The 13409-nt window shown below is 37.0% G+C and overlaps 3 protein-coding genes and 1 long non-coding RNA gene across 10 annotated transcripts in view; 3 read left to right on the top strand and 1 right to left on the bottom strand.

Moving 5' to 3' along the window:
• The window catches only part of LOC105174211 (protein HEADING DATE 3A), a 3179-nt gene extending 2312 nt beyond the window's left edge, over positions 1 to 867 (top strand). Inside the window, exon 4 of the mRNA XM_011096238.2 lies at positions 274 to 867. Within this exon, the coding sequence (XP_011094540.1) occupies positions 274 to 503 (230 nt within the window). The 3' untranslated portion in view covers positions 504 to 867. The remainder of the gene's footprint in view (positions 1 to 273) is intronic.
• Positions 996 to 2320, top strand: LOC105174071 (secoisolariciresinol dehydrogenase-like). Its single transcript, XM_011096044.2, has 2 exons — positions 996 to 1137; positions 1318 to 2320. The coding sequence occupies exons 1-2, from the start codon at positions 1127 to 1129 to the stop codon at positions 2111 to 2113; spliced, it is 807 nt and encodes a 268-aa protein (XP_011094346.1). The 5' UTR covers positions 996 to 1126; the 3' UTR covers positions 2114 to 2320.
• On the top strand, positions 2479 to 12289 carry LOC105174073 (F-box/LRR-repeat protein At1g67190-like). 7 transcript variants are annotated; one of them, XM_020698015.1, is made up of 5 exons: positions 2479 to 3493; positions 8456 to 9011; positions 9995 to 10205; positions 10317 to 11773; positions 11855 to 12289. In XM_020698015.1, the coding sequence occupies exons 4-5, from the start codon at positions 10759 to 10761 to the stop codon at positions 12016 to 12018; spliced, it is 1179 nt and encodes a 392-aa protein (XP_020553674.1). In that variant the 5' UTR covers positions 2479 to 3493; positions 8456 to 9011; positions 9995 to 10205; positions 10317 to 10758; the 3' UTR covers positions 12019 to 12289. The 7 variants fall into 7 exon arrangements, with proteins under 7 accessions (XP_020553674.1, XP_020553672.1, XP_011094350.1 ...); XM_020698013.1 differs by having other exon boundaries at positions 10317 to 10620; positions 10757 to 12289; XM_011096048.2 differs by having other exon boundaries at positions 10317 to 12289.
• LOC105174072 lies at positions 3502 to 8442 on the bottom strand. Its single transcript, XR_002288081.1, has 3 exons — positions 6950 to 8442; positions 4639 to 4947; positions 3502 to 4493 (listed from the first exon to the last, which is right to left on the bottom strand). It is a non-coding gene; the product is annotated as an uncharacterized LOC105174072 (long non-coding RNA).

Here is a 13409-nt window from a genome sequence, read left to right on the forward strand (position 1 = left end):
CCCCCCCCCCCCCCCCCCCCCAAATAAAAAGTTGGATTCCAGCGGCTTTAACTCCTGGCTTGTCATTGGCCACTTCTTTATTGGATTTCATTTTGAAACAGTGATAAAAATATATCAAAACTGTCACTATTAACAGTCAGTGACGAAGGAATTATAATTAGTGATACGGTATATATGTTTAATTCATATGTCAGCGACCAAACAAAAAGCACTCTCTCTCAATACAAATTATGAATAATGATACTATCACTAATGTTTATTTTCTTGGTTCAGGAACTGAAGTGGTGTGCTACGAAAGCCCTCGGCCGACGATGGGAATCCACCGCCTTGTTTTCGTGCTGTTCCGTCAGCTGGGGCGGCAGACGGTGTATGCTCCAGGGTGGCGTCAGAACTTCATAACCAGAGACTTTGCTGAACTCTACAACCTTGGCTCGCCGGTCGCAGCTGTGTACTACAACTGCCAAAGAGAAAGTGGCACCGGAGGCCGAAGATCTGTTAACTAGTGAAAGCGATGATAGCTAGAAATCAAACTATATTAAGCTACGTATTTTTAGTGCAATAAATGAACTGTTCCAGTCCAATGTATCAATATGCTGTATCCCAACCCAATGGTCAACAGCGGCCACTTAACCGTTTAAACTTTTATATGTGGTGGTCATTTAGCATGTTGGCTTCTTCAATGATTGATGCTGCATGCATCAACTTTTATATGTGGTGGTCGTTTAGCATATTCGTTTGTTCAATAACTGATATTGCATATAATTGATGCTGCATGTGTTAGACATAAGGTACTTGAGTTGAAATGCTTGTGGTTCAGTTCACTACATTGTGCATTGAATTTGAGTTGCTTCCTTAATTACGTCACGCCGTTGAAGGAAAAACCATCCTGATCAGCTGTCAATTTTGAATGTGGTTAACCAAATTATGACTAGTCAAGAGTTTCTACTCCCATTCCAATTTTGTTATCATTAATTCCTTGTACATGGTTAGACCATTCGTCTTGACTAGTTGTCTAATCTACACTATAAAACAAACCCATTTCACCCACTGCAACCTCACGAGTAAGAAGAGTTTTCATCAGTAGTCGCAAATTAATAGGACCACGTCTTTGGCAAGTACTGATTCTATGGCGAATAGGTGATCCATCTTTTTGCATTTTATCTACATCAATTGAGACAAATTTGTAACTTTACGATAATTTTTATGTAACTAGTTGCTCTCCACTCAATTTACAACTGTTAATTAAAGAAATATTCGGATAAAATTTGAATCATATATTTGTTACTGTTTTTATATTCCTGTATATATATATGGCAGGCTAGAAGGAAAGGTAGCACTGATCACCGGCGGTGCCAGAGGAATCGGCGAGGCTACGGCCAAGCTATTCGCCAAACACGGCGCAAAAGTCATTATCGCCGACATCCAGGACGAGCGCGGCCACGCCATCTGCAAAGAGTTCCCCTCCATTTCCTATGTTCACTGCGATGTCACTAAGGAATCCGACGTCAAGAGCGCCGTCGACGGCGCCGTGTCCCAGCACGGTAAGCTGGACATCATGTTCAACAACGCGGGGATCACCGTGCCGATGCAGTACTCCTCAGTCTTAGACTCGGAAAAGAGCCACTTCGAGAAGGTGTTCAATGTGAACGTTTACGGCGCGTTCCTAGGCGCCAAGCACGCGGCGCGAGTGATGATTCCCGCGAAGAAAGGGAGCATCATATTCACATCGAGCGTCTCCGCCGTGACCGCCCTTGAGTTCCCGATCTCGTACGCTTCCTCCAAGTACGCCGTGATTGGGCTCACAAACCAGCTCTGCTTGGAGCTCGGGAAACACGGGATTCGAGTCAACTGCATTTCTCCTTTCCTGATTCCGACTCCGATGTTGGCAGACGCTATGGGAGGCGCGGTGGACGTGAAGAAGGCGGCTGAGTGGGTGGCTGCGTCGGCGACACTGAAGGGGCCGCCGGTGGAAGCGGACGATATAGCGGAAGCGGCGATCTTTCTTGGAAGCGATGAGTCTAAGTATGTGAGTGGACTGAACCTGGTGGTGGATGGAGGTTATAGCAAGGTTAATCCAACAATTAGCTCGGCTATGAGAGGCGTTCGCATCTGAGGACTTTTCGTGTATGTTGGAAAATTCTACCTCAAAATTGGAATTGATCGAATATGCATCAATCATTTGATAATTATAAATACCACCCACCTAATAATTATCAAATTAAATTTAAATAAAAAAATTTCCTCTATTATATAATAAAATGTAATAACTTTTGATGTCCTTTACCGACATACATCGCATGAATAAAGTATTGAATTATAAGTTATGAGCATAGTGATATATTCATCACCAATTTCAATTCTTTATGTTATATTATCTGAATAAAATTAATTTATTATGTTGAGGGTGGTGCAGTCGGTCAGAGACTATGTACACATCTTGCATATCGATCATCATTTTCTTGGCATTCGTCAGCCTATAATGTTGTGAACCTTCTAATTGTCCTCGTATCATTTTTCGAAAGTTGAACCTTCTTCCGGCATGGATCCTTTCGGCAAAGCATTGGGAGGCGACTCCATGGCATATGTCTAGTTTTCGAAATTTAGGCCTATCATCAGATTTCGTAGCTACCCGAAGTTGTTAGTTCCCACCATAATACCTCATGGCTACAGCCTTGCACAAAATGAGTACATGATTAGCAAATAATAGAGTGAGAGTACTTTTAAACATTTAACTAAGGGAATGAGTTACATTTCTATCTTAAAATATTTCGGAGGTCTATTTTGTATTAGAGTCCATGTAGAACATTAGTCTAGCTACTAACACTTTTTTCATTATCAAGGAGATTTCACATATTTGACAGAAAAATTATAATTGTCAGGGCCTATCTAGTAATCCCACCCACTCCTAATCTCCCTTGGTATCATCCATTTTACCTTGGAGAATAGAATTTTGAATTAACTACTATTAAGACACCCTTTTTTGAGTTATCAGGTCAGGCCCGTTTCCTCTTGTATTTTCATATTCCTAAGATGTCGAGACTATAGCTAAATATAACTTTGCATTTGTGCTTTATCATTTCTGACACTCTTTTTCTGCAATAATGCTCAATAACCATCAATTTTTCTCTAGTGCACAAAATTGCAAACAAAATAAGACCAAGAAATAGTGCATGCATTGCACGTGATTTGCCATGTCCTTTAATTAGGAAAAGAATATCTGTTTGCTTGCTGACTAGAAATTGGTCCGATTCATTGAGGTAGCCCCAAACTAATAAAAATACTATTGGGCCTGGACTTATTTTATATAGACAAAATATATTAGAGTAAAAGGAGGCCCACCAGCCCAATCAACACCGTGTATATAAACTTACTTTGGTACGAGATTCAGGCATTCAGCTGCAGCTTAAAGTCCTTACTTTTGGTGAGCATTCATTCCTCGCTTCCAACCGTCGGCGTGAAGCAATTCCGCCGACTACGGCCGGAAATTGGTAAGGTGTTGTACTTGAACCTTACTTGATTTTCATATTGGTTTGAACTGCACTTTGCCTTCTTTTTTTCTTCATTTGTTTTTGTATGTATTTGGCCGTGCGGATTGTTGTTTGTAGTCAGACTATTATAATTTTGGTGTTTTTTGTTTTTAAATGCTTTATAGGTTTAACTGAATATGTGCAAGTAGAGTTGTAATTTTCGTGTGACTGATTTTTCCTTGAACACGGAAATCAGGTAGTGCTAGTTTTTGTATTGTAACTTGTGGGTTTCAAATGATAATACTCCAGATAACTGTAAAATGCTATTTACATGGCCACGACAAGTTTGGCGGAGGCTGCAGAAATAGTGTTACCACCGATGGCCGAATGACCTTGAGACTTACTGGTGCAATGACTGCTAGAATATGTAATAGTCCTTTTACATCGTCAGCCTGAAGCGACTGCTGCAGCAGCCTGACATACTCCTTGATTATCAATTAATATATAATATGACACAATTGGGAAAAAAAGAACACATAATACACATCCATAACACCATGATAAGCCCAAGAGAGAGATTGGTTTGGTCTAATTTGTTTATGGATGTTGGCCTATTGATTGTTAACCGTTCCCTTTATAAAGTTTGTCATAACTAATTTACTATGACCAAAATTGACTGTGGGGAGAACTAATAAGATGCAAACTGAAGGATAAGAGATGTGCACCTGTAGACCGTTATTTTCTCATTAAAGAAAAGAGAAAGTCCTAGCTTGTATGAATGTTGACTGTCTGAGTGTCATACAAGCATTGGGTTGATAGAATTTTCAGACTGATGGTGTTTGAATACCAGAACTTTTAACAAAACATGAAAATTATTGGGAAAAGATCAAATTATTCTGACAAGGTTAAAGTACCACACATGGGTACCAGCAGTTTGCATTACTCGAATTTAACTCCACTTTCAAAGATCTGGCACATGAGGTCAAAATTCTGTTCTCCAATGTACACTCCATTCCTGAAACGAGCCTGGAAGGGAAGCAAAGTGTTGTTTAGGTTAATGGACTGTTTGGATTCATATGTTTATAATATCTGTAATATCTTTCGTCCAGATTGAATGAGAGAGAACTGAGAAGTTGTGTGTGAAATGAATGAGAGAGACAGACAGCTTTACCTTGTATTTCGTCCTCAATATTGTCTCATTGCCATGAACAACATTTTGCTTCTTGTTCCAGTAAATTCCCTCCTGATTCAGCAGTTCTGAGAACTCTTGGTACCTTTTCTTAAGGTGTTTGAATCTCGACCTCAGAAAACGATCTGAATAAATTGCACCAAATGCTGCACGAAACTTCCTGAACACATAAACCTGGCTTTCTGGTCTGAAAGTTGAACCTGGTATATATCCCTTTTCGATCTCCTCAGCCATCATTTTTAGGAATTGGAACTCACCATGTCCTCTGTATCCTGGTACTACATTGGCCATCTGCACTTTGTAAACCAAATTGCATGTGAAAGAAGTAAGAGTTCAGCACTTGGTGGTATGAAATAACATCATTGCAGGACATATATGCATTGGCTGCAGGCTAGACGTTGAAATTAGGTTTTTCTTGAGATACGCTATTCTCAAAGAAGAAAATTCTGTTGGCTGAGCTTCTTTAGAGCTTTCATTTTGTGATGGCAATGAGAGGAATTGCCATTCCTTGGAAAGCAAGGTTGTGGAATGTGGCACCTCCCTTGTCCAGACATCTTGATTTTCTTAGTGTAGTTTCAGTAATTGCCCTTATTGGTTTGGGATTTCTCTCTTTCTGACTAATATCTAATGATTTTGAAGCCGTATGTATAAAGTGCTATCTTTGCGAAATATAATATGCTTTTTTCTACGTTTCAAAAAAATTACTATGTGATCTTAATTTTTATCAAAAATGACATCTTGTTTAGAGCCCAGTCAAGTGCTATATTCTTTGCCCATATTCAAACATGTAGGAAAGCCCTTTCTGTATAGCCTGAAAAACACTCATCAAGAAGTGGGTAAGGACTCTATGGTGGGCCCCTAAGGCTGCCAGAAAACAGCAACTTCAGATTGTGCTTGCTGCTTTTGCTATTCCTAACAAGGACATGTTATTTACCATGATCAGATCCTCTAAAATAGTGATCAATCAGAACTCTGAGTTTGAGTAAACATTTTACTTGTTGATGAATGTATGAGTGGAAAGGGGTTGTTTCTTTGAAGGTGTTAGTTTACAAGTGAGGGCATGGTGGGGTTTTGAGTTAGGCAACTTTAATCCTTCATCAAAATGCGGTTTGCACCTAAGGTTGCAGCACTGAATCTGATAGTTCTCTATTATGTATGTTTGAGAATCTGATATTTGGTCTAGAAATTAAGTTCATTGATGTGGCTAGACTGGTCTTGAGCACAATATGTTGACCTTGTGAACATTAGGCTCCCTGTATGAATATGTTGACTTCCTGAACATTATGTTTCTTGTTCTTGGAGATTGTGTCCCGACTTCAGGAACATAAATTTTTGTTTTTATTCATTTTTTATGACTGCTCTACTTACTAATTTTTTTTATGTATGTCTTTATACTGAATCTGCAATATACTAAATGACATGGCTTAGTGTATGGCCCATGTAAACTGCCTCATCAAATCTATTTTCTGTTCATTCATGTTTAATTCAGTTCCCACCATAATACTTCATGGCTACAGCCTTGCACAAAATGAGTACATGATTAACAAATAATAGAGTGAGAGTACTTTTAAACATTTAACTAAGGGAGAGAGTTACATCTCTATCTTAAAATATTCCACAGGTCTATTTTGTATTAGAGTCCATGTAGAACATTAGTCTAGCTACTAACACCTTTTTCATTATCAAGGAGATTTCACATACCTGACAGAAAAATTATAATTGTCAAGGCCCTAACTATTAATCCCATCCACTCCTAATCTCCCTTGCTATCATCCATTTTATCTTGGAGAATAGAATTTTGAATTAACTACTATTAAGACATCCCGTTTTGAGTTCTCAGGTCTAGCCCGTTTCCTCCTGTATTTTCATATTCCTAAGATGTCGAGGTTGTAGCTAAATATAACTTTGCATTTGTACTTTATCATTTCTGACACTCTTTTTCCCCAATAATGCTCAATAACCATCAATTTTTCGCTAGTCTGCCACATAGAAGATTTTACGGCATGCTTATTTTCTTCAAACTGACTAATTCTTCTATACTAAATTCTTCAGACTTTTCTATTCTTTCCTCTCTAGGATAAACTTTGCGGAGATTCAAATTACTGCTCTTGTTAAATATAGACAAAAAAAGAAACTAGGTTAATGTAGATTTATATTTAGAACACATGGATAAATTGAGTGCACAAAATTGCAAACAAAATCTAATTGTTGAAAACAAAACTGAGCTCTAAATCTGAACAATCTCCGGATTAAACTCCAGAAATTCTAGAAATAAGTAAAATTTATGACTGACCTTGTCTGGTGGAGACTCTTTCTTGCCGAAGCGAGAGATGGCCTTTGGGAAATCAATAAAATGAAATAAGCACAGATATGAGGAACCACAATTAAGCAGTCTGCGTAGTTTTCACCAACTCTTGTGAACTTTGTATTTCCCGCTTTTTGGCACTTTTTGAGTCAGTTACTCTCCTTTAGGTGCTTTCTGGCTGTATTCAGGCGCAATAAAGTTGATAAGTGGGATTGCATAAATTCCATTTTAATTTAAGAACCAATAATTAATTCTAGACTCCTTCCTAAAAGATACTTGGTTTTTTTTTTTCAAATTATTCAAATAATACTAGAATCTATGTAATTGAATACAGGTTGAGAAATTATAACTTTCTTGATACTTATATGTTAATAATGCTGCCTTTAGTTTATGTTCAATGTTTATAATAATTCCAACTACTTGAAGTCAGTTTCTACAGTACTGCAATGGAAAATCCAGCATCGATTAATGTAAATTAATTTTACAATGAAATAATAGCATTACCTGCTCTTAGTTACATATTGGTATAGCTTTGAAGGGCAGACAACGAAGGATTTTCATCACTCGTGAAATAAGGGCCTTGAATCTCATTCGAACCAAAATAGGGAAATATTCTTATCGAAGGTAAAGAAAACCGAAGTTATCTCTTCTTGTTATTGCTAAAAGATAATGAAAAGAGTCTACAAGGTATTTCAAAATTTTAAATATCCAATTTAACTAGGAATGGTATTATTCTTTTACATATAAAATCATACCTTTAGATTTGCAGTTGAGCACCTCATTCAACAAGTCACTCTCTAAGTGCAGCCTGGGTTCAACTTTTTTATGGCCTTTTATACTAAGCCAACCTAAGTCTTTTAGGATTGAGTAAGGCGTGAGAAGTCCGGGGGATGTAATAATGCTTGTATGACTATTACATTGTTATCAAAGTTGAAAGACATTAGGTAGAGAGATTTATCTTCTTATCTTCTGTCTGTTCTTACTGTTTGAATTGAGTTTGCTGGGGTTCTGGGAGTATCGACTTCTGCAAGTTGACACCTAAATTGGTGCTAACTCGTACAAGTACAACTTTGATAAGCTGTTTGTATGGTATTTGGGATTGATAGGATTTGAGCCAAGTGTTGAATGTGTTCTGAAGTACTCCCGAAGAAATTTGCCTGCTACTTTTATCAGATAAACTAATGCAGGGGCGCTGTTGTAACTTGTAATCCATTGCATTGTTGGTTGTACAAGTTTGAACCTAGTTTAGGTGGTCACATGATCTACTCTTTGCTGAGTGCAAACATCTACTGACTTTCTATTAGGTGTCTGCGCCTGTTGCATGCTCCCGTGACTCATTTGAGTCCCTTTTTTCTTAAATTCTAACTTGGATAACCTCACGAAATTTGGTTATTCCATCCTCTTTGTTGCTTCAAACTGGAGTCTCAACTGCTGTCTTTCATATAGTTTTGATGTGTTTGTAAAGTAAGTTTTTTCTTATTTTCTTGTGAATAGATCAAAATTAATATTTATCAATCAATCTCGAAGGGCGATGACTTTTCCGGAAATCTTCCATGACAGCAGCTAGAAGCAGACTTGCAAAGCAAGGCACCAGCCCTTGAGTTGCTATGAAATTTCTCACGGAAGCTTCCTTTCATTACTACATGATGAAGCTTGCCAGAACATCTAAGCATTTCTCATTTGTAGACCGCAACCCATGTGAAACTAAGGTTTCGAATCCACCTAGCAGCCGTCATCTGAATTCCCCAACTATGTATAGTACGATCGTCAAAATGCAGTTTACTTTATTCCATAACTAAATTAGAATAGAAACAGCAGTTTATGCATATGGTTGAAACTTCATTCCGTGGGGATCATGTTGTTTCCCATTTTCTAATTGATTCATTCTGCAGCAGCGATATTAGGTGCAGTATCTCTTGCAAGTGCTTGTGGATGGTATTGCTGGGAATGATGGATTAATCACCTGGCAACTCCTTTCTGTTGAAATTACAGAACGACCAAGTCTTGGCCTAAGTTAATTGTTTCTTGACAAGGTTTGCTTGTGGATAAGGTGAATATTTTGGCACAGCTTTATAATTTGGTTAAGTTTGGCAATATTAAAGGCAAGAGTTATGAGAGTCGGAAAACATAATACTAGTGAAGCAAACAAGAAGAGAAAACGAAGGGAAAGATGAGCTGATAATACTTCGAATTGTCGAATTAATTCTAATCACATAGTATTAAGTACTGTAATGATTTGATTGGGTTTTACTTTTTCACTAAATTTGGACAGGATTTAGTGGATCGGCTCATAGAAAATGATATCTGTAATAAAGGAATGCAAGTAAGATATAGGCCTTAACTTTCTTTCTACTTTATATATTGGTAAATGCAACGACTTTATTTGAAATTTGACGGAATTATAAATATGCACATCAATATTTTGGGAAATTATCAATATTCATAATATTTGATAAAGTTATGTATTTTTAAGATAGAGTTTTAAAATTGTTAATTTTGATTTTGTTGTATTTTTTTTAAAAAAAATAATTGAAAAATTATAAAAAAAGTTATAATTTTTTAATCCATAAAATTTTTTTGGTTAGCTAATCATAAAATTTAAATTAATGATTAATGGATTGTATTAGTTGTTAAATGATTATGGTATTGATAATTTCTCGATAATAAGAGATTTGAAATTATATCAAATTTAACGAGAGATTGTAATTTAATCTTAGCAAATACTTTTGGTTGCAATTTTTGTGCCTTTGTCCAAATAACTAATATGAGAAATTGTTTCATACTTAATTCTCAAATAATTATAACTACTAAAAAAAAAGCACGAATATATCTATTTCTTGTCCAAATTCAAGTAACTTTAAACTCTCTCTCTCTCGATATGATTGGCTAAGCTTTATACGCAAGTAAATAAACAAAACAATAATACAGTCGTCAAAATACACCCAATTGAAGTGAAGTGGGTGTACACTGTACACTACTTCTTTATGACGTACTAATATACATACACACCTTCACTATGTTGTATTTTCTCAGTTTTCACGCACTCACACGCAGAGAGCAGCTGCTTGACCTTTTCCCCACCTTCCAGCGAATCAGATTCCACCCTTTTTTAACTCTTTCTTCTTCCCTCTTTATTCTTTTCACCCAAATCTCTCTTTCTATTTATAAATACACTTTTATGCGTACGATTTGATTGTTCCCACCGATCGTTCCCGCTTCCGTTTATTATCGTCGGAATCTTCAGGTTAGGACCCTTCTTTTTCTACCGGTGCTTGTAACTATATTTTATGCTTTTGGTTTATAAATGTTGGCGTGATATGTAAGTTTATGCATTTTCTTCAACATATGGTTTCAGGTGTAGATTTGGTGATAGTTTCTCAAGTTAACGGAAGTTTATGCCTTTCCCTAGATATTCAAGTGAAGAAAGACTTTGATACTGTACTTGTAGCATTGATCAGTTTCTATTAGAATCAAAAAACGCGGATGTGTTGTTGAATGAACGGATTCTGGGCTTGTTGTTTCGGATTTTCTGACTTCTTATTGAATAGACCCAACTTTCATGAAGATATTAGTTGGGGTTGTTGAAGATTCGACATTTCCTTTCTGGGTTTGATCAGCTGCGACAGTTCAGGGAGAATGCTTTGAGCATAAATCAGATGGTAGGTTCGAAATACCAGAATAATTGTTATGTCGATTTGGATTGCTTACTTCTGCACTTAGTTCCAGAATTTGATTAAACTGGGTGAGCTGTTGCATTCCTGTGGTCCGTTCTTTTACCGTTGTTTTATTGGTTAGATATGGAGTCTCTTCCCGTTGAGGTAGTTGGGAACATACTATCGCGGCTTGGGGCTGCCCGGGATGTTGTAATTGCATCTGCAACTTGCCGGAAGTGGCAGGAAGCTTGGAGGAATCATCTCCACACTCTTACGTTTAATTCTAATGATTGGCCTTTGTATCATGAATTTTCCACTAGTAGACTAGAGATACTTGTTACTCAAACTATATTCCAAACAAAAGGACTGCAGTGCCTTTCCATAATTATGGATGATGTAGATGAATTCTCTGCTGCTCCGGTGATTGCTTGGCTCATGTACACTAGAGAAACTTTACGCCAGCTGCATTACAATGTGAGAACAACACCTAATATTAATATCCTAGAGAAGTGTGGTCGGCAGAAGCTTGAAGTGTTGGCTTTGGCTCACAATACAATTACCGGAGTTGAACCCTGTTATCAGAAATTTCCTTGTCTTAGATCTCTTTCTTTGAGTTATGTCAGTATATCAGCCTTGGATCTGAGTCTTCTTCTTACTGCCTGTCCAAAAATTGAGAACTTGGCCCTCGTCAGTCTAGATATTGTCATGTCTGATCCACAGGCAATGATGGATTTGAGTAGTTGTTCCTTAAAGGATATTTATGTTGAAGCTATCAGTTTGGATAAGTTTATTTTGGAGGCAGATAGCCTAGAAAAGTTGCACTTGAAAGATTGTACACTTGAAGTTTTTGAGCTTGTAGGTAAGGGGATGTTGAGATTCCTAAAGGTTGATGATGTTAGTGTCATCCATCTTGATATTGGAGAGAGTGCTGAAAACCTGGAGATTGTTGATGTGAGCAATTTCACTATCATGTGGGCAAAGTTCCATCATATGATCTCACGATCATCAAAGTTGAGAAAGCTTAGGCTATGGGGTGTTGTATTTGACGATGATGATGAGTTTGTTGACATAGAGACAATTTCTTCATGCTTTCCTTTATTGAGCCATCTATCCCTGAGTTATGACCTAAGAGAGGCAGCACTTCAGTATGGCTTACAAGGTTCTTTTGTTTTGGAAAATGTGATTGTTTTGGAACTTGGGTGGACGGTAATTAATGACCTATTCTCAACGTGGGTTTCAGGACTTCTGGAAAGGTGCCCTCTTCTAAAGAAGTTGGTCGTCCATGGGGTTGTGTCTGAGACCAAAACCCATGAAGAGTGCAACATGTTGGCTAACTTTACTTCATCCATTGTAAAACTCATGAGGAAGTACATGCACGTGGAGGTTCAATTTGAGTATGAATAGATATTTTACTGCAAGAAGCTTGTCATCAGATATGAACTACAGAAGCAGGCAGATAGCTCTCGATCAAGATTCTTCATTTGTTGCTGATCTGGTCCTTCTCAGATAATTTTTGGACTTAGACCAGTTGTGTGTTGCTGATATTCTTTCTGTACAATTTCAGGTTATGTTACCTGTTGTGACTCTTTTCTTTTTTCATAATTCTTAAAGGAAGGATGCTTTTTTTTCTGTTTCCATCATGACAAAATTCTCATATCATATGTATTTCTGCTTCTAATATTTGTATCTTATCTCTCTATCTACCCAATTTGCTTAATGCTATTATTTGTTAAGTGTCAGGGAAGAAAATAGAAAGTGATTAATTAGTAATGTTGGAAATGAAGGGAAATCAATGATTTAATCGCTTTTCTCTCCTTCAATTATATGATGTTCTATAATTTGTGAGGCACAATTCCATCTTTATAGTAGAATATTGGATATTGAAGATTCATAAGGCCTTTGATCTGAATAAAGTAGGCATCAAACAGATTTCTATGTCTTTTCTCATCCTCCATCTTATATTTTTTCTCACAGAGTTTTGCCCTGGCAAAATTATCTCAATTTTCTCTGGATTAGAAAAATGAAGGATACGATAATTTCCTTACCAACAAGGCTATTGCAGTTTTGGTGATATGGCAGCTGAATAATCCTTCTTGTAACTTAGTTCTCTCTGCAAGATCTGGTGTACTTGTTAAAAATCTTGTGTCTGAAGCTTTCTCTCATTAATAGGAATATCTTATGTTTCTTGATCATTATTATAACCTTCGGGGTTCTGTATATATGCTTTGTTGATGATGATAACTTAGGTATCTCATGCATTCCCATATTCTATATTTCTAGCACTGAGAGGGATGTTAAGGCTTTGGGAATATCACAACCCACATACTTCAAAGTCTTTTATTAATTGTTATTCTGAATTTTCAATATGGTACTACAGTGCAGTTTCTGACTTACGAGTTACTGGAAGGTGAGTTTTTGGGATCAATGGACTTTGATAGACAATTCATATATTCCAGCAGTTGTTTTGCTGTATATCTGCTGATTGTTAGGAAAGATTTTGAAACTTCATTGTCAATTCTGTTGTTCCTTGTAATATCAATGTTCTGGAGAATTCTATTACTAGTATGTTATTTGACAATATGAGATCAGGGTTCAAGCATATAAAAGATCTCTCTCTCTCTTGAATAAGACTACTAATCAGTCACTTGCAATGGCAAGGACCACGTGTGCTAATTATGTTCTGAATCAACATCAAAATCGTCATGTTTCACCTGCATTTTGCTTGGTTAGTTGATCTTATATAACTGAGGATGACTTTTCATCTGGTCCCAGTACCAGTTATTTGGCGTCGTCCT

The sequence above is a fragment of the Sesamum indicum genome, linkage group LG11 (assembly GCF_000512975.1).
Source record: "Sesamum indicum cultivar Zhongzhi No. 13 linkage group LG11, S_indicum_v1.0, whole genome shotgun sequence".
Lineage (NCBI taxonomy): Eukaryota > Viridiplantae > Streptophyta > Magnoliopsida > Lamiales > Pedaliaceae > Sesamum > Sesamum indicum.

Excerpts from the sequence above, each read along its gene's own strand:
- LOC105174073 (XM_011096048.2), top strand. The coding sequence starts at position 10,759 with ATGGAGTCTCTTCCCGTTGAGGTAGTTGGGAACATACTATCGCGGCTT.